The sequence below is a fragment of the Suncus etruscus genome, chromosome 6, assembly GCF_024139225.1.
Source record: "Suncus etruscus isolate mSunEtr1 chromosome 6, mSunEtr1.pri.cur, whole genome shotgun sequence".
NCBI classification, from domain to species: domain Eukaryota; kingdom Metazoa; phylum Chordata; class Mammalia; order Eulipotyphla; family Soricidae; genus Suncus; species Suncus etruscus.
In genome coordinates, this window is record NC_064853.1 from 116719370 (window position 1) to 116739645 (window position 20276).

Sequence of the window (20276 nt, forward strand, 5' to 3'; positions counted from 1 at the left end):
CCGCCCCTCGCTCCCTCTGATTGGACAAGAGGCAGGTCCTCATCACGTGACTTCCGACCGGACCGGCCCTGCCGAGGCTCTGCGCATGCTCCAGATGGAGCTGCGGGATTTGGGACCTGTCTGCGGGCTCGGAAGATGGCGCCCGCCTTCCTGGTGCTGGTGGCACCACCTTGGCAGGCAGCTCGGGCAGTGCTACGGAGCTGTTGGCAACGGTTGCGGCCGAAACTTCCGCAGGATTGGCCGGGCGAGCCCAGCCCGCCGTGGGGTAGGTGCGGATGCTGTCGCAGGGCCAGGGCTGAAGGAGAAGCCCGATGGCGTGGTCAACCTTGGCTTCTATTGCTTTCAATGCTCGCCATTCTAGTTGTCTCCGAAACGTCGCCACCTTGCCTAGGCTCGTAAGAGGCACGGGTTCTGCCGTCCATCGGAGGAGAAAGCGAGTCCAGTTTTAGCAGTTTACTAGGTCGTGATTTATTTCTGTTTGCTTTTTATTTTGAGCAACACACCACGCTTACTGCTCAGGGGTCATTTCTGGTTGTTAATGGTCAACTGTGGCATGCTGTCTGGGCTCGCCTCCCTGGCAGCTTTTATGTGTTTCTTGTTTCCCACAATCAGAAAGTGTTTTCAGAATCGCTATAAGTCACAGAAATAATTACACGGAGAACCATCATAACAAAATGTGACTGAATGAGGGAAGTAGAAATCCTGTCTAGAGTACAGGCCGGTGTGGGGTGGGGAGGAAGGACACTTGGGACATTGGTGATGGGAATGTTGCACTGGTGAAGGTTTTTTTTATATATATATAAAACAAAAAGTACCATCAAAGCACATATCAAAGGCACTAAATGTTGCTGAAGATGGTTGCAGTTTAAGACTGAGGGAGATGTCTGGTTTTAAAAAAATCATTATCATTTGCATTTAATACTCAGCCCAATTTAATATTTTTGTTTGTTTTTGGACCACATTTGGCTGTATTCAAGTCTATTTCTTTGCTCAGTGACTTCTCATATCTGTGCTTGGGGGGGGGGGAGTGAGGAAAAGTGAGGAAGGCTGGAGGCACTGAACTTGTAAACAGTAAGCACAGTAAATGATATACTTTTACTTGCCAGAATATTAAGTAGATACGTCTCTTGCATTAAAGTATTATGAGCAACCAAGTCACTTTAAGATTTTATCAGATGAGGAAAAAAAATGAACTCAGGGGGCCGGGAAGGTGGCGCTAGAGATAAGGTGTCTGCCTTGTAAGCTCTACCAAGGAACGGACCACGGTTCGATCCCCCGGCGTCCCATATGGTCCCCCCAAGCCAGGGGCGATTTCTGAGCACATAGCCAGGAGTAACCCCTGAGCCTCAAACGGGTGTGGCCCAAAAACCAAAAAAAAAAAAAAAAATGAACTCAGAATGTAATCAGGGGCAGATAGCTTGGAGGTAAGGCATTTGCCTTGCATGCAGTAGGATGGTGGTTTGAATCCTGGCATCCCATATGGTCCCCTGAGCCTGCCAGGAGCGAATTCTGGGCATAGAGCCAGGAGTAACCCCTGAGCACTACCAGGTGTGACCCTCCACCCCAAATTGATCTGGCTCTTCATATTCTATTTTGTAGAACCAGCATTAGCAGTCCAAAGTCTGTCTATAAATACAGAACCAGCAAATGATACCAGTGGAAATAAAGAGATTTCCAGCCTTTTGGATAGTATCTTTTGGATGGCAGCTCCCAAGAATAGGCGCAGCATTGAAAGGAACCGGTGCAGAAGAAGAAATCCTCAGAAGCTTATCAAGATTAAGGTAACATTTATGTTGTTGTGATTTTTTTTTTCATGGCTTCCTCTGGATATATTGATATAGGTTATGGGTAAATTATTTTTAGATCTTAGCTTTCTACTTTCTCTTGTCTGCATAAAATAGAATATCTTTGTCTGCTGTCTTGAATATTTTTGCTTATATGTATGTGTGCTCTCAATACTGAAATAATAGGAAAACAAACAAAGTGGGAGTTTATGTAGTCTAGATACAGGATTGGCTTGGGAAGAGCCCATTTATATGACTTTTGTATTGTGAGTGGTTGTTCAGTCTTGAGTTGGGTAATTTTTAACCCAAAATGTGCAGACAACTATGGCAGAACCTTTAAAGTCAGAAACTTTAATAATAATAATAATAATAATAATAACAATAAACTTTAAGTTTATTGGATCTTGAGTTTTTGTGTTTTTTTTTTTTTTGGTTTTTGGGTCACACCCAGTGGTGCTCAGGGATTACTCCTGGCTGTCTGCTCAGAAATAGCTCCTGGCAGGCACGGGGGGACCATATGGGACACCGGGATTCCAACCAACCACCTTTGGTCCTAGATCGGCTGCTTGCAAGGCAAACGCCGCTGTGCTATCTCTCCGTGCCCCGGATCTTGAGTTTTAATAGCCTTCACATATTCTTTTTTTTGGGCGGTGGGGTTGTATCAAAACTGGCAGTGTGCTCAGGTTACTCCTGGCTCTGCACTCAGAAATTGCTCCTAGCAGGCTTATAGGATTCTGGCAATTGAACCGGTGTCCATCCTGGGTTGGCCGCATGGAAGACAGACACCCTACTGTTATGCTATTGCATCAGCCTCCCCTCACATATTCATTTTATTTTTATTCTTCACCGAGTACAGTAAAATTCTGTGAATTTAAACAATATAAAATTAATTATATTATATTTTGAGTGCTTTGAGAATTATCTCATCAAATCTTTACAGTAACACTCTAAATATTATTTTGCTCATTTCTTTGGTAATTTTTATCAAAACACAGTGATTTACAAGTTATTCATAATACAGTCTTTTCAGGCATTAAATGTTTGAACACCAATCCCACTACCAGAGTGACTGTCTTTTCACTAGGTTTTCTCCCACCACCAAAGCCTGCTTGCATGCACCATACCCACAAAGAAATTTTCGTGCGTGTGTGCATGTGAACGTGTGAATGGGGGTTGGGAATTAAACTCAGGACCTCACATATGTTAGATACTCATTCTATTTCTGGGCCACATTCCCAGTACCTTCAGATAAATGTTCTGAACCAGCACTTGATAAACATTTATGTGAGAAGGCTGAAACATCACTCTTTGAAATTTCCAATTGAAAATTTTCACTAAGGAGAGAAATTTTATCTTTATAATTGGTAAAAGACAGTATAAATATCCTTTTTAAACACAGAGGTGATGCCTTCCTTCCCCCCGGTTGACATCTTCGAAATTCAATTTGAGAAACCTTGTTCTAACTCAAGATTCTTGTCTGATTTCTCTGAACCTAGTAATAAATTTTAGTTTATGTCTCTTCTCATCCCTTTCCATATTTATTCCTATAGTAGTTACTTTGCATAGAATGGAAGTGGTTTTATCATTCACAGGTTTGTAATGGAGTCTAAGTGTCTCATTGCTGTTATCTTATCACTCTCCCTCTTTCTGAATTCTGGGTGCTGTGATTTTCCTAAATTTTTTTTGTGTTTTAGCTTTTGTCATGTTTCTTTTTTTAATTAATTAATTAATTAATTTTAGATAATATTTTTATTTAAGCACCATGATTACTAACATGTTCGTAGTTGGGTTTCAGTCATGAAAGGAACATCCCTCTTCACACCAGTGAAACATTCCCACTACTAATGCCCCCAATTCCCTCTTCCCCCAGCCCTGCCTGTATTCGAGACAGGCATTCTACTTCTTTTACTTATTACCATTGTCATGATAGTTGTTAGTGTATTTATTTCTCTAACTGCACTTACACTCTTCCCACAAAGGAATTTACTTCCTATTGTTTGTTACACTACGGCAAGTGGAATTATCACAATTTATATCAACAAGGGTCAATTTGAAATGATGTTTTTTTTATCTCCATGTTATTACTACAATTCAGTGTCTAAGGATGTACTAGGCTATGATTGGTACTAGTTGAGCCTTCTAGGGCTCACTGAGCTTTGTAGATTACTATGTAACTCATCAGATTTTCTGTGATATTACTGAGTTGACACTATAAAGTATTGAGGAGTCACCAGGCCTCATGTAGCCAGTGTGGTCCAGTATTAATAGATCTGAAACAATTAGCTGGCTTTGAAGTTTGATAAGGTTCAGTTGTGGAGCTGGGCTTTTACAGTAGGTGACATTGGGCTGCTATAGCTCATGCAGAAAGGGAAATTGCTCCCTTTCCATTTTCAGAGAATATTATAAAGGTATCAGCCTAGACTGAGTTATCTAGGAAGCATTGGTGGCCATTTTCTTTTTGAGCTTGATGGAGGAGCGGTCCATTTTCGGCTGGGAAGGTGGTGTCTACAGATGTTTTGCTCATTTTTTAGGTGAAGAAACTGGCAAAAAAAAATTTCTGTAGTTACGAACTTTTGTTTGTTTTTGTTTTGGGGCTGCACCCAGCGATGATCAGGGTTCATTCACGGCTCAGGAATTACTCCTAGCAAAGCTTAGGGGACCATGTGGGATGCTGGAAATTGAACATGAACCAGCTGCATGCAAGACACCTTACCCACTATACTATTACTTAGTCCCTTATAGTTTGGTAAATGATAGCATCAGTTTGAGTCCAGGTAATTTGAGCTTATGAGTCCTTTATTGTTTTTCCCAGAACCTAGAAATCACTTCTACCCAGGAACGTTCCCTCCTCATTGTCAAAACACGTTGAAGCAAGGGCTTTTTACTTTGGTTTGTTATTTATGGCTTTATTGGCTAATTTTGAGTTGCTGTTTACTCCACAACATTCTATAGTAGCAATTCTGTACAGATGGAACTCAAAAATAGAGGGAGTATGGCTTATCTGGCAGGCCTTAAGTCATAGGTAGGTATTTGGTACTGCCACATGCTGAATGTAATCTTGACCGATCTGTGGTGATCTCCAGTGCCACAACAGAGTATATAACTTCTGTTTTAGTGCAAACAAATGTGGTCATCACAGTGACAAAGGTAAAAGAAGGGATGGGGTAAGGGTTGGGACAAAAGGATAGAATATTGACTTTCATAAACTTCTACATTAATTACTAAACTAAACTGTAGAAGCTAAACCAAAAGCTATTATTGAATAAGGGTCAGAGCGATAGTACAGTTGATAGGGTACTTGCCTTTACTTGGTCTATCCAGATTCAGTCACCAGCATCCCATATGGTTGGTTGTCTAGCATTGCCAGGGTACTCCCTGAGCACTGCCCACTATGCCTCCTCCCCCAAATAATAAACCATACCAAAAAAACTATTACCATGTCAGAGTTGGGCTGCACTTAAGATCTGGAACTATGAAAAAACTTTAATAAGAGTAGCTCTCCTATTTTGTTCATAAATCATTTTGTTGTTTAGTTTTTATTTTGGAGCCACACCTGGCTGTGCTCAGGGCTTACTCCTGACTTAAATTTAGGTCCCCTGGCAGTGCTTGGGGACCATACAGGATGCTGGAGATCAAACTCAGGTCAGCTTCATGCAGGGCTCCAAGTACCATGTACTGTCACTCTGGTACCATGTACCATTTACCCCATGTTACTGTCTCTCATACCAGAAGCTTTGGTCATAAATAAAAACGATAGTTATGGATATGCTCCATGCTTTTAGTTGGGCCTAAAATTTAATATCCAGCATAGAAGAGTAAAATAACTAGTTAGTAAAGCAAGTGATTTGTAAGTTTTTTTAGAAAATAAAATTGTTTTTATTTATTTCACAGAAGTCCCTTTTTAATCTTAAGGAATCTTTAAGTTTCCTTGATGTTCTTGCTTACTATTTATTGTATTTCATACTACATTTAGAACATATTAAAAATAATTGTCTTAGATTTGTAAATGTCTTAGTAAAACTGGGTGGACATGAATGAAAACTCATTAAAACACCTGCATACTATAACATTAAGAAATACATTTGCGGGGCCGGCGAGGTGGCTCTAGAGGTAAGGTGTCTGCCTTGCAAGTGCTAGCCAAGGAAGGATTGTGGTTTGATCCCCCGGCATTCCATATGGTCCCCCCAAGCCAGGGGCAATTTCTGAGCACTTAGCCAGGAATAACCCGTAAGCATCAAATGGGTGTGGCCTGAAAAACCAAAAAAAAAATACATTTGCTTTTAAAATTTGAAATATACTGAACCTATAGTTAAGATAGAAATTTTAAAAAATTGAATTACCATGAATTATGAAGTCACAAAAATTTGTGATTGAGTTTTAGGTATAAAATGTTCCAACACCAGGGACAGGAGAGATAGTATAGAGGTAGGGCATTTGCCTTGCATGCAGAAGAACGGTGGTTTGAATCCCGGTATTCCATATGGTCCCCCAAGCCTGCCAGGAGCGATTTCTGAACATAGAGCCAGGAGTAGCCCCTGAGTGCTGCCGGGTGGGACCCTAAAAAAAACAACCAACCAAACAAAAATGTTCCAACACCAGTCCTTTCCCCTGTATCCATTTCCCACCATCAGTGTCTCCAGTTTCCCTTCCACCCAGCAGTCTACCTCTGTCACAGGTACTTTTCCCTCCACCAATATCTTAGTGTTCCCTTCCTTAACTTATCCATCACCCAACCCTTCAAGCTTCTTGATGAAGAACAATTCTATTCATTTCTTTTTCTTTTCTTTTTGGTTTTTGGGTCACACCTGACAGCGCTCAGGGGTTACTCCTGGCTCTAGGCTCAGAAATCGCTCCTGGCGGGCTCAGGGGACCACATGGGATGCCAGATTCAAACCACCGACCTTCTACATGCAAGGCAAAAGCCATACCTCCATTCTATCTCTCCGGCCCCAGTTCTGTTCCATTTCTATTGTTTTTGGGCATTTTATATTTCCTTGTTTTTTTATACCTTGCATATGAAATAATTCTAAATCTGTTCCTCTCTCTCTGACTGATTTCACTTAGTATAATACTTTCCAGATCCATCCACATAGCAGCAAATTGCATGACTTCATTTTTTTACAGCTGAGTAGTATTCATAGTATTGTAGATGTACCATCTTTTCTTTTTTCAGTCATCTCTTCTAGTTAACTTCAGCTGTTTTCAGTTTTGACTATTGTGAATAGTGTTATGAACATAGGTGTGCAGATGTCTTTTCTGCCTTGTGCTTTTGGGCCCTTGGGATATGTTCCCAGGAATGGAATTTCTGGTCATATGGAAACTCAATTCCTAGTTGTTGTGTGTGTGTTTTTTTTTTTTTTTTTAGGATTGTCTTCTAAAAATGCTGAGTCAACCAGCAGTGAATGAGAATCCCTTTTCCCTGTGTTCTCACCAACACTGTTTTTTTGTTTGTTTGTTTGTTGCTCCAGTTGGTGCTCAGGGGTACTTCTGCTGTACAGTCAGGAATCATTCCTGGCAGGCTCAGATTGGTGGGTGAAAAGCAAGTGCCCTATCCACTGTACTATCACTCTGGTCCCCTATTCTTTTTGTTTTATTGTTGTTTAGGGATGGCCCACAACTGATGGTGCTCAGGGATTACTCTTGGCTCTGTGCTCAGGAGTCACTCCTGGTGTCTTGAGGGACTATATGGGATACCAAACATCTAACCCAGGTCACCTGTGTGCAAGGCAAGTGTGCTCTGACCCCTTCATTTCTTTTGATCAATGCCAGTCTCTCGTATGAGGTGAAGATAGGAATTTTATTTACCCTGCGATAAATCAAGAGAAGCTCCCTTATTAAGTGCTTATTATCTTGTTTTCCTCAGAATTATTTAATAGAAATAGTGAACTCCTTGCTCATTTAAATGTGACCTGTTTGAAACATTACATTTTGCTGATAGACTTAATTCTTGCTAGATATTTAGTTCTTGAAGATGGGAGAATAGGGTGTCATTATACATACATCTGACTACTGTCTTAGTAAAAATATGCCAGATTTAAAGTCTGTAGACCAGAGTTCTCGTCCCAGTTCTTCTAATTCAGTTTCATTGTTGTTTGTCCTCAGTTTCTTTATTAAAGTGGTATTTAGTTGGATGGCATGTGACCTTAGGTAGTATGAACAGTTCAGAAAAGTTCATTCATAGGCATTATGCCTATAAGTTGTTAGTTGTGATTTATTTTAGCTCTTGTTATAATTTTGTTTTTTGTTTTTGTTTTAAAGAACAATATAGACACGTGTCCTGAATGTGGCCATCTGAAACAGAAACACGTCCTTTGTGGCTACTGCTATGCGAAGGTACAGAAGGAGACTGCAGAAATCAGAAGACAGATAGGAAAACAAGAAGGGGGTCCCTTTAAAGCACCTGCGTTAGAGACTGTGGTGTTGTACATGGGAGAGACACCATCTGAACAAGATAAGCACAAGAGGATCATTGAAAGAGAGAGGAAGAGACCATCCTGGTTCACTCAGAACTGATAACTAAAGAATATGACTTCACATGAATGAGAGGAAGATTCATTTTTATAAAGTGCATAATCTATATAGTTTAAAATATTAACAGTTTTTGTCTGGCTAATTAAAAGAATTTATTATGAATCAACTCTGAAATGTATGCTAATATAAAATCTCAATGGATTAATGTCTATTTGTCAGTAAGGTTTTAAGTAAACAAAATTTCTAGGACAAAAAAAAACAGCTTCAATGTTTCAATAATTAAGTGTTTTAATACCACTCCTAGGGATATGCCATAGGAACACAAAACACAATACAAAAATGCCCTCTGCACAGGTATATTCCTTCTAGCGCTATTTAAAAAGCCAGAATCTGGAAACAACCCAGATGTCCAACAACAGATGAATGACTAAAGAAACTGTGGTACGTATACACAATGGAATACTGTCCAGGGGTGTTAACCTTGGATGTAAGGTTTGAAATGACATTTTGGCGACACCACAGGCAGGTGCTGATTCTCTGGCACTTCTTGGCCTGTAGATCTGCTTCTGGGCTTTTGCTAGGTCTCACGGTTACTCCCTGACTCCAATTTGCCTCAGCTGGGTGCCTGATCTCTTTGGAGCACACATCTAGAAGCTAGCAGGGTTGTAACAGTTGTATGGCAAAGCTGTAGGCAGGTACTGACCTCTATTAAGAGTTTAAAAAAAAGTAACGGGCCCAGAGAGATAGTACAGCAGTGTTTGCCTTGCAAGCAGCCAATCCAGAACCAAAAGGTGGTTGGTTCGAATCCTGGTGTCTCATATGGTCCCCCTGTGCCTGCCAGGAGCTATTTCTGAGCAGACAGCCAGGAGTAACCCCTGAGCACCGCAGGGTGTGGCCCAAACCCCCCCTCCCCCCCCCAAAAAAAGTAACAGTTTACTCTCAATTCTGCTTGATGTTTTCTCATTTTATCTCCCGTCTATTCTTGTGTTTCATTTCTTGTGTTATTTCTTTTAACTCATTAGACATCCTCCCAATGGAGTTACTCTGAAAATTTAGTTTGTTGGTATTGGTAGCTATCTGTTATTATTTTTATTCACTAATAATAATAATATGCATCTTCCTCTTTGGGAATGCTGTTCTATTTCTGTGCTGACGGTGAATTTCTGTAGTTAATCCCCCTAGGATTCTTTGAGGAATTAGGTTTGAAACTATTCTCTTCCTTCCCTGTCTATATTAACGCTGTGACAGTATGTACAACTGTAAGCAGTATAAAGTTTTGTTTTGGTTTGGTTTGGTTTGGTTTTTGGGTCACACCCAGCATCACTCAGGGGTTACTCCTGAGTGTACGCTCAGAAATCGCTCCTGGCAGGCTCAGGGAACCACATGGGATGCTGGGATTCGAACCGATGACCTGCATGAAAGGCAAACGCTTTACCTCCATGCTATCTCTCCGGGCCCAGCAGTGTAAAGTTTGATGGCAAGCAGCTTATTCAGCTGTATGGTTCAGGAGAAATAGACTTGGGCCCATTTCTATAGAAGATGTAGATTGAACGTGGAGGCCTAGTCAGAAGGGAGGATTAATTGCCCTCCTCCAGCTCTGAAATATTTGGAGTTGTCAGCTGGAAGATTAATTTGTCTGGAAAGGTGATACAGCCAGTATCAGGAGATATAGATCTTCTTTTGAGATTGATGATTCTTATGCTGTCCTCTCAAAATTCTCACAATTATTTTGTGTGTTGTACATTGATTTTGAGCTTTTCCTGCTGCCAATTTCTCTTGTTTTCTAGAGGTTTCCTGCATCTCATTTGGAGCTTACTGATTTTATCTTCCACTACTCTCACTCTGCTGCCAATACCTTACAGGAGTTTTTGTTTGTTTTGTTTTGTTTTGTTTTGTATTTTTTGTTTGCCTTTTTTTTTTTTTTTTTTTTTTTTTTTGGTTTTTGGGTCACAACCAGTGGTGCGCAGGGGTTACTCATGGCTCTATGCTCAGAAGTTGCTGTGGTAGGCTTGGGGACCATATGGAATGCCGGAATTCGAACAACCATCCTTCTGCATGCAAGGCAAATATCCTACCTCCATGCTATCTCTCTGGCCCCTGAATTTTTTTTGTTTGTTTGTTTTTGGGCCACACCCTGCAGTGCTCAGGGGTTACTCCTGGCTGTCTGCTCAGAAATAGCTCCTGGCAGGCACGGGGGATCATATGGGACACCGGGATTCAAACCAACCACCTTTGGTCCTGGATAGGCTGCTTGCAAGGCAAACACTGCTGTGCTATCTCTCCAGGCCCTGGCCCCTGAATTTTTTTTTTTTTTTTTTTTTGGTTTTTGGGCCACACCCGGTAACGCTCAGGGGTTACTCCTGGCTATGCGCTCAGAAGTCGCTCCTGGCTTGGGGGACCATATGGGACGCCGGGCCGCGGTCCGTCTCCTAGGCTAGCGCAGGTAAGGCAGGCACCTTACCTCCAGCGCCACCGCCCGGCCCCGGCCCCTGAATTTTTAATTTTACCTACAAACTCTTTAATTCTGTCAATTTTTACTTTAGTTTTCTAATTTCTGATATTGTGCCTTCTTTTTATTGGGAGGGGGTTGGGTATCAGCCCAGTGGCTCTCAGAGGTTACTCCTGGCTCTGCACTCAGGAAAAACTGGTTGTGCTTGTAGGACCTTATGAGATGTTGGGGATTAAATCTGGATTTGTCAAGTGTTAGGCAAGTGCCTCATCCACTGTATTATCACACAAGCCTTTCTCATGCTTTCTTGTATTGGGACTATTTTTTTTTTTGAGTTTTTAAAATTTTTTTTTTTTTTGGTAGTTTTTGGGTCACACCCGGCAGTGCTCAGGGGTTATTCCTGGCTCCATGCTCAGAAATTGCTCCTGGCAGGCACGGGGGACCATATGGGACACCGGGATTTGAACTGATGACCTCCTGCATGAAAGGCAAACGCCTTACCTCCATGCCATCTCTCCGGCCCCGAGTTTTTAAAATTTTTAATATCTTTATTTAAACACCGTGTTTATGAACATGATTGTAGTTGGGTTTCAATCATAAAAAGAACACCCCCCCTTCACCAGTGCAACATATCCTCCTCTTGGTGTCTCTAGCATCTTTATCTGAGAGATTATATAGCTAGTTAGTGCTGGTTCCATCTTCACTAATATCTTCATTGAACAAGCTTGGTGGGCCTCTATGCTGCTGTATCTGTTGCAGTCTGAGTGTGAGTCTTTCTAAAATACCACCAGAGCTCCCCTTTCAGGAAGATTGTTGAAGGAACGCAGATGAGTGTTAGTTCTTTTCCTTCTCTTCCAGAACTAACCCAGCCTATTTTTTGTTGTTATTATTCCTAACTGGCTGCTTGGGCTTTTGTATGAAGGTTTTTTTTTTTTTGGTTTTTTTTTTTTTTTTTTGGTTTTTGGGCCACACCCGGCAGTGCTCAGGGGTTACTCCTGGCTGTCTGCTCAGAAATAGCTCCTGGCAGGCACGGGGGACCATATGGGACACCGGGATTTGAACCAACCACCTTTGGTCCTGGATTGGCTGCTTGCAAGGCAAACACCGCTGTGCTATCTCTCCGGGCCCTTGTATGAAGGTTTTGGGACGACTTAATATCATTGGCCTTGCCTTTTCTCTAACTTTAATTTAGGAATCTATCTTTTTTTTTTTTTTTTTTTTACTACCAAGACTACCTTTGTAGTAGGGAAAGAATGTGTGTGTGTGTAATTTCAAGCAACAGTTTTATTGATTGATTGTGCTGTACCCAGTGGTGCTCATGGCTTACACCTGGTTCTGCATACACTTAGGGATCACTATTGTTTGGCATCTGCAGACAATATGGAGTGCCAGTAATCAAACCTGAATAGGCCATATGCAAAGCAATTGCTATACTATAGCCCTGCCTGCTATAATTCGGGATTCACAGATAACACTGTTGGAAAAAGCAGGGAATGACTTTGGGAGAAGGCTGTATATAATTTCTCCAAATTGTCTTGGTCTCATTCCTCTGTGAACATAAACATTTTAATGTTTATGGGTGTTGTCCCAGGGGAAATCTAATCTTGATTGGTCCTTCAGTTTTCTTATTAAGACCTTTAGATTCCTTAAATTCTCTTGTACTTCTCTTATTTTTGGGGGGGCCCTTGGGGTTACTCCTATCTCTACATTCTCCTGGTGTTGCTTGGGGGACCATATGAGATGCCAGGATTGAAACTGAGCAAGGTAAATCCTACCTGTACTGCTATTACACTTTTTTTGTTTGTTTTGGTTTTTGGGTCACACCCGGCAGCGCTTAGGGGTTACTCCTAGCAGGCATGGGGGACCATATGGGATACCAGGATTCGAACCACCGTCCTTCTACATGAAAGGCAAATGCCTTACCTCCATGCTATCTCTCTGGCCCCTATTATACTTTTTTTTTTTTTTTTTTTGAGTTTTACTCTTCTCTGGGGTTGCCTGGGTTTCTGCATCTGGGTGGTGCTTCAGTTTCTCCATCTCCAAAGAGCTCAATTTTTGCATCTTAAGGAATATGTTCTTCATGCCTTTGGGTTATTTCAGGAGAATTTATTACTAAGTTTTATTATTCCCCAAAATTTCATTACTAGGAGCCCCCTTATGTATCAACCTCTAACCTTTCCTCCTAGAATTTATACCTTCTTAAATCTTTAAGGGGAATATAGGTGAATGTTCATCTTCTGTAACATCATGCTGACAAAATGCCACAGACCTTGCCTATATAAAGGAGTGAAATCTCAGGCTAACTTAGTATTAATGGAGTCTAACTAAAGGTATATTGGGTTTCAGATTAGTCAGTCTGAAAGATGAATCAGATATATTAGATAACAATTAAAAATATTAGCTCAGGGACTGAGTAATAGCACAATGGATAGGGCACTTGCTTTGCACAAGACAGACCTGGGTACAATCATTGGGTATGGCCTAAAGAATAAAAAAAATATTAGTTTGGGGCAGGTGAGGTGGCGCTGGAGGTAAGGTGTCTGCCTTGCAAGCGCTAGCCAAGGAAGGACCGCGGTTCGATCCCCCGGTGTCCCATATGGTCCCCCCAAGCCAGGGGCAATTTCTGAGTGCTTAGCCAGGAGTAAGCCCTGAGCATCAAACGGGTGTGACCCAAAAAAACAAATATATATATATATATATATATATATATATATATATATATATATATTAGTTCAGGGTCTGGAGAGGTAATACAGCAGATAGAAGCCTTGCTGACCCAGGTTCAATTTCTGGTACCCATATGGATACCCCGAGCACCACTAGGAGTGATCTCTGAGCACAGAGGCAGTTGTAAGCCTGAGGACAGCTGTGTGTGACCCAAAAAGAAATTACCCCCCCCCCCCCAAATCAGGCCTTAAACTCTCAAGGAGAAAAGTATTCCCTGGCCCAGGAAGGGCAAAGTGTTTAAGAAAACAAACTGATGGCATTCTTTATGACATTGATGATGGATGTTGGGAACAAAGGTGTTACATAATTTGAGAGGTTGGAGCAGAATATAGCAGAAATGGTGCTGGCTTTGCTTGAGGTTAACCTGGCTTCCACCCTAATTCCCAAGCCCTGCCAGAAGTGAGCCATGAGCACATGACCAGGAGCAAGCTCTGAGCTGTGGCAACAAAACAAATGAACAAACCAAGATAGGTAGAATGATGAGAAAAACAGAATGAGCAGATAACAGGAACATGATATTTTGAAAACTAGTGCTGGTGTGAAAAACCACTGAGGCAGGGCTCCAATCTTAAGCTTCAAGATCAATCTCTGGTCTTCCAGAGGAAACATCACTTCAGATAAGCTGGTTATAAAGATGTTTGACTAGATATACTGAGAACCTCAGATATGTAGCCTGATTAGAAGAGTTAGGCAAAAGAGTTGACCAAAGAATCTTTCTGATGATTCTTGGTTTTACACAATAAATATTAACTGCGAAGGAAAATTGGGTTCTCAGCCTACAGGTTTGTTATTCTCCTGACCTCACACTTTTTACTCTTATCTCAGTCTTCTTTTTCTTTTTTTCTTCTTTTTCTCCTTTTTGGGGGGTGGGGGCTTAGGGCCACACCCAGTGGCACTCAGGGTTTACTTATGGATCTGTACTCAGAAATTACTCCTAGCAGGCTCTGGGGACCATATGGTATGCTGGGGATCAAACCCAGGTTGGCCGTATGCAAAGCAAATGCCCTACTTACTGTGCTATTATTCTGGTCCCATGAAGAAACATCATTAGAAAAGAAAAAAAAGGGGGGCCAGAGAGATAGCATGGAGGTAAAGCACTTGCCTTGCATGCAGAAGGATGGTGGTTTGAATCCCGGCATCCCATATGGTCCTCCAAGCTTGCAGGAGCTAGATCTAAGCGTCCAACCAGGAGTAACCCCTGAGCGCTGCCAGGTGTAACCCAAAAACCAAAAAAAAAAAAAAAAAAAAAGAGAACAGTAACAGAAACATAGAAACATTTGTGATAATTATTGTATCTCACAATGAGGTCATTAAATCATTGTCAGAAGGTTTATTTAGTAAGCTCTTATTGACAGTTGATCATTTTGTTACATTTTATGTTTCTGAACACTAGGTGGCTTCAGATACATATTGGTCTATAATAGGTGTGTTCCTTGGGATGACAATATTTAAAAAAATTAAAGTTTCTACTGCAGCTGCATGGTCCAAGAATTTCAAGCTTTACTGTGGTATTTTCAGGGTGTGTTTTTGGCTGTCAGGACTTCCAGAAGTATGAGAAAGCAGGAGTGGCAGAAAGGTGCCCACACTCATTCCAAAAAATGTCCTGGTGATATTAATCCAAAAACAGGGGTCTCAAATGGCCCTCCGTACAACATTTTGTGGACCTGCCCTAGAGGATTCTTTTTTTGTTTTGTTTTGTTTTAGTTGTTTGGGTCACACCCCCCATTGTTCAAGGCTTACTACTGACTTTGCACTCAAGGATCACCCTGACTTTGCCTCCTGCGGCCCCCTGGTAACTTGAGTTTGAGACCCCTGAAATACTAGGATACCTGGAGTTTTAGTCAGATTGGTGTCTTTGTAGAGAGCTGTAGAGGAGTAGTAGAATATTACAACTTGCAAAGAGGCAATGGTGTAATGAATGGAGCAGGCATGACTTTGGCAGGGTGGGGTCTTAATTGATCATTTTAAATCTCTAATACAGAACATGTATCAAACAAAATAGAGAACGGAATGGCTGGGAATAGAGATGACAACAGACAACAGGAAGCACTCATCTACACAAGCTCTCTCTTTGTTACACCCATCTATGCCTGCACAGAGAGTGCAATCAGACAGGGCTCTTTACTCCCAGACAGACTATAGGAAATCAGGGATCTTACTCATAGTATTCGGCTGTGCCTGGAAAATAAGGAAAGAAAAGGGAACAGGGAGCCACTAGGTATAATCCTAGAGAGGTCCAGTGATAAGTTATAAACTAGCTACTCCGGGCCCGGAGAGATAGCACAGCGGCATTTGCCTTGCAAGCAGCCGATCCAGGACCAAAGGTGGTTGGTTCAAATCCCAGTGTCCCGTGCCTGCCAGGAGCTATTTCTGAGCAGACAGCCAGGAGTAACCCCTGAGCACCGCCGGGTGTGACCCAAAAACAAACAAACAAAAAAAACAAAATAAAAAAAAAATAAACCAGCTACTCCATCAAGTGGACATAAACAACAGGGCTCTCTAGCTGCAGATCTCATATTAGGGAAGTGTACATAGAGAACATGGTAGGGAAAGACCAGGCCATCACACACTAGAGGTGAACAGTTGAAAAAGGACAGAACTGAGAACGTTGAACACTGGATTGGCATTTGAGATAGGATGGGTAAAAGAAGTTATGTCCCTAACCTCTAACAACAATATCTTAACAATGCAAGTTCATCCTCAGTAATATATTTTTCTCACAGGTCTCCAGTTTAGAATTAAATTGCAGAGTTTAACATTTGATGAGCTGTTAGTTGTTAGGTAAGTACAGATTTTTTGTTTTTGTTTTTGTTTCTTTTTTTTTGGGGGGGGGTCACACCCAGCAGCGCTCAGGGGTTACTCCTGCTCTACACTCAGAAATCACTCCTGGCACGTTCGGGGGGACCATATGGGATGCCGGGATTCGAACCACCGACCTTTTGCATGAAAGGCATACGCCTTACCTCCATGCTATCTCTCCAGCCTCAGGTACAGTTTTATGTACTTGAATGTTGAGGACATTGATTTCTCCAAAATACATTCTACAGATAATAATTTAGGGTTAGAGGCACGGCTGGGCTCAGACCACTCCGCATGCCAGGATTTCTGGGTCTTTGACTGGTATGTTGGGGGCTCTGGGCAGGACAGCTAGCCACAGGCCCCCTGGGCTGACCACCTAGTCCAGGGGACCAAGTAGCGCCCCCGCGCGTACTTCATATATTAGGAGTATTCCTTACTGTTATGTTACGTTTTACGTATCCAGAATCTTTATTTTGTATTGTGCCCTTTCCCACATCCCTACAAAGCTCTTTTTTATTCCTTTACTCTCTATCCCCCCCAAACATCTCTAATCTACATTACTCTTTTTAATCAGTAGTGTACAAGCCTTATCACAGACCAAAGCTGTGTATTGTGTGTAACAACCCCAAACTGTTTCAAGATACATAAAATGGACACGTATTTCTTTAGAATATTTTGTGTTTTTTCTCTGACAGCTATAATTCTTACTAAATGTTGTCTTATATAGTGACGATTCTAACCACTTTTCATCTTCTCTTTTTGAGCTGTGTAACAAGGAATCTTAGAGAAAGAGTCACCCAGATTAATGCTTATGATTGAACCATAATTGTTCTCATCACCCCCATATGTGCCAAGAACACCACGTGGCATTGCTCCTTTTTTGCATAGGCACATTAAAATGGGAAAATACTATACATATAAATAAGATCCTATCTAATAGAGATTGGAACAGACAAATCTTATAGTGCAAAGGGACCTTACACCCTGAACATTGACATAACGACCTGGCACAGACCTCAGAAGAAAGGGCATTTCCCTGAAACAGGGAAGCCATCCACAAAACATCCAGGCTGGTCTATAGCATCACCTGGAAGCAATCCTCTACCAAGGAAGACTCTACACTGCTCAGACATTGTCCTGCTCAAAAGAGACTTCCATTAACACTGAGAAGACTTAACAACAACAACGACCTGCTTACAGGACAGGGCTCCCTGCATTGCCCTTTGATTGTGAGGTGAAACCAGAGGACGCTCCACATCCTGACTTCAATGTTGGATATACAGATTCCAGGATCTTTTTTTTTTTTTTTTTTTTTTTTTTGGTTTTTGGGCCACACCCGGTAACGCTCAGGGGTTACTCCTGGCTATGCGCTCAGAAGTCGCTCCTGGCTTGGGGGACCATATGGGACGCCGGGGGATCGAACCGCGGTCCGTCTCCTAGGCTAGCGCAGGTAAGGCAGGCACCTTACCTCCAGCGCCACCGCCCGGCCCCTAATAATCCTTTTTTTTTTTTTTTTTTTTTTTGTGGCTTTTGGGTCACACCCGGCAGTGCTCAGGGGTTACTTCTGGCTCCATGCTCAGAAATTGCTCCTGGCAGGCACAGGGGACCATATGGGACGCCGGGATTTGAACCGATGACCTTCTGCATGAAAGGCAAACGCCCTACCTCCATGCTATCTCTCCGGCCCCCAGATTCCAGGATCTTTAATACAGAAGCTTGATACCAACAACAGAGACTGTGTGAAAAATATAAGTGTGTTGGCACTACAGACAATGTCTTGGATTGGACGATCTAGCTTGCCTGGAGCCTAGAGTTGGTCTTGTGCCAGGAACCTTCAGGGGTCGGGTCTTTTTGTATTTAGGCCAAGGTTATTTCTTTCCATGTCCCTCATATTTTGGTGGGCCTATGCAAACAACAATTGCCACTCTAACACCATTTTTGCTATGCTCCTTTGACTCTAATCCTTAAAAAGAACCCAGTTAAGATTTGAGGTTAACTTAAGCTAATATGCATGAATATGGAAATGTAAAAAAAAAATGCTATGCCTGTAATGTTTAAAGAGTTATGTAAGTTTTATGGCTTTAGATTGCCTTGTGTGCTGTTAAGAAATATTATAGTGTGTTACAATCTTAATGTTCTTTGGATGAAATTTCAAAGTTGGGATATCAGCAAGGAGACTTCTGAGAATTATATTATGTATTGTCCTTCCACTGTAACTTTACCTTGTCCTCTTTCTTTGCATCCTTGTTCTCATAATTAAAAATAAAAAAATTAAAAAAAATAATTTAGGGTTAAATTATGCTTTAGCAAACATTACCAGAAACATTACTGGTTTTAAATGAACATATTTACAATAGTACAACTACAGTGACAAAAAAGGAGAGAGAGAGAGAGAGAGAGAGAGAGAGAGAGAGAGAGAGAGAGAGAGAGAGAGAGAGAGAGAGAGAGAGAAGTGTGTGCCCTTCTTTCTAGCTTCTGGGTACACTTCCTTTACTAAGCTAGTAAAGTTTAGTAAGCTAAACTCTTTTAAGGTCGCATCCATCCAAGTGTAGATCTGCAGCTTGCTGGAAGGCATGTTCCCACAAGAGAACTAGTCTGTACAGTAGTGGCGGATGTTATTAGTGGTGAAGACATGTAAGCAACAGAGAACATGTCTTTTCTCAGTTGATCAGCTTTTCTGGTTCCTTTATTTAAATTAAATTTATATATTGAATTATAAGAGGTATTTGTTTTTAACATAGTAATCCCTTTACCAAATTTACATTTATTTTATAATTTATATAGGAAAATTCCTGACTTCATCTCTCCTAACAATTGCATAATATTCCATTGTGTATATGTAACATAGTTTCTTTGTTTTAAATAATTTTTATTGTGATCAAAGTGAATTACAAATATTTCACAGTAATATTTAAGGTACATAGTGACAATGAATCAGGACCATTCCCACCACTAGTGTTGTCTTTCCTCCACCTGTTCCCAGCATACATCCCACATCTCCTTCCTTTCCCTACCCCCCCACTGCTAATGTAACTGGTTCCCTCTGTGTATAGCTTGTTATAGATTGGGTATCGATTCTGTTGTCATTGACTTTGAGTTTGGTGTTTAAGTCTGATCATTTTTATTTCCACTCAATGTTTTTTGTTTTGTTTTTTTTTTTGGTTTGGTTTGGTTTTGGGGTCACACCTGGCATCGCTCAGGGGTTACTCCTGGTTCTATGCTCAGAAATCACTCCTGGCAGGCTCAGGGGGACCATATGGGATGCCGGGATTTGAACCACCAACTTTCTGCATGCAAGGCAAATGCCTTACTTCCATGCTATCTCTCTGGCCCCTCCACTCAATGTTTTTATGACTGTTTGGTCCTGGTACCATCCATTCCCCCCCCCCCAATTTATGAGGCAGAATAAGAATATCAAGTTATGTGGTTCTGTTGGGGAAATAAAACTGGGAGGAGTCTGTCTAGAGGCTATGGATAATCAATTTTTTTTTGTTTGTTTTTGGGTCACACCCGGCGGTGCTCAGGGGTTACTCCTGGCTGTCTGCTCAGAAATAGCTCCTGGCAGGCACGGGGGACCATATGGGACACCAGGATTCGAACCAACCACCTTTGGTCCTGGATTGACTGCTTGCCAGGCAAACGCCGCTGTGCTATCTCTCTGGGCCCCTGGATAATCAATTTAAAAGAAGAAAGGAAAAAAGAAGAAAAACATAACAACAACAAAAAAACCAAAACCAAAACCAAAACCAGCAACCACAACAACAACAAAAAAAAACCACAACAGCAGCAACAACAACGAAAAATAACAACTACAAGAACAAAAAAAAAAAGAGAGAAAAAAGAAAAAGTAAAAAGGAAGGAGGATTTGTGTAAGGTTTTGTGCCTCTTTGTGTGTGTGTGTGTGTGTGTGTGTGTGTGTGTGTTTATGTGTTTAAAGTAAATATTGGGGAAATTAGAAAGGAAATTCCCTTGCCTATATATAGATACAGGGTTTCTCTGCTTTTGAAACATACTGTCATGGGAACAACTACAGGCTCTGTACATGT

The 20276-nt window shown here is 41.5% G+C and overlaps 2 protein-coding genes across 2 annotated transcripts in view; one reads left to right on the forward strand and one right to left on the reverse strand.

The window, feature by feature from the left end:
• Positions 1–20276, reverse strand: part of UBE2V2 (ubiquitin conjugating enzyme E2 V2) — a 738183-nt gene that overhangs the window by 705733 nt on the left and 12174 nt on the right. The gene's annotated exons all lie outside the window — the stretch shown is intronic.
• MRPL32 (mitochondrial ribosomal protein L32) lies at positions 78–8514 on the forward strand. Its single transcript, XM_049775775.1, has 3 exons — positions 78–265; positions 1600–1781; positions 8043–8514. Exons 1-3 carry the CDS (start codon positions 136–138, stop codon positions 8295–8297), a joined length of 567 nt encoding a protein of 188 aa, XP_049631732.1. The 5' UTR covers positions 78–135; the 3' UTR covers positions 8298–8514.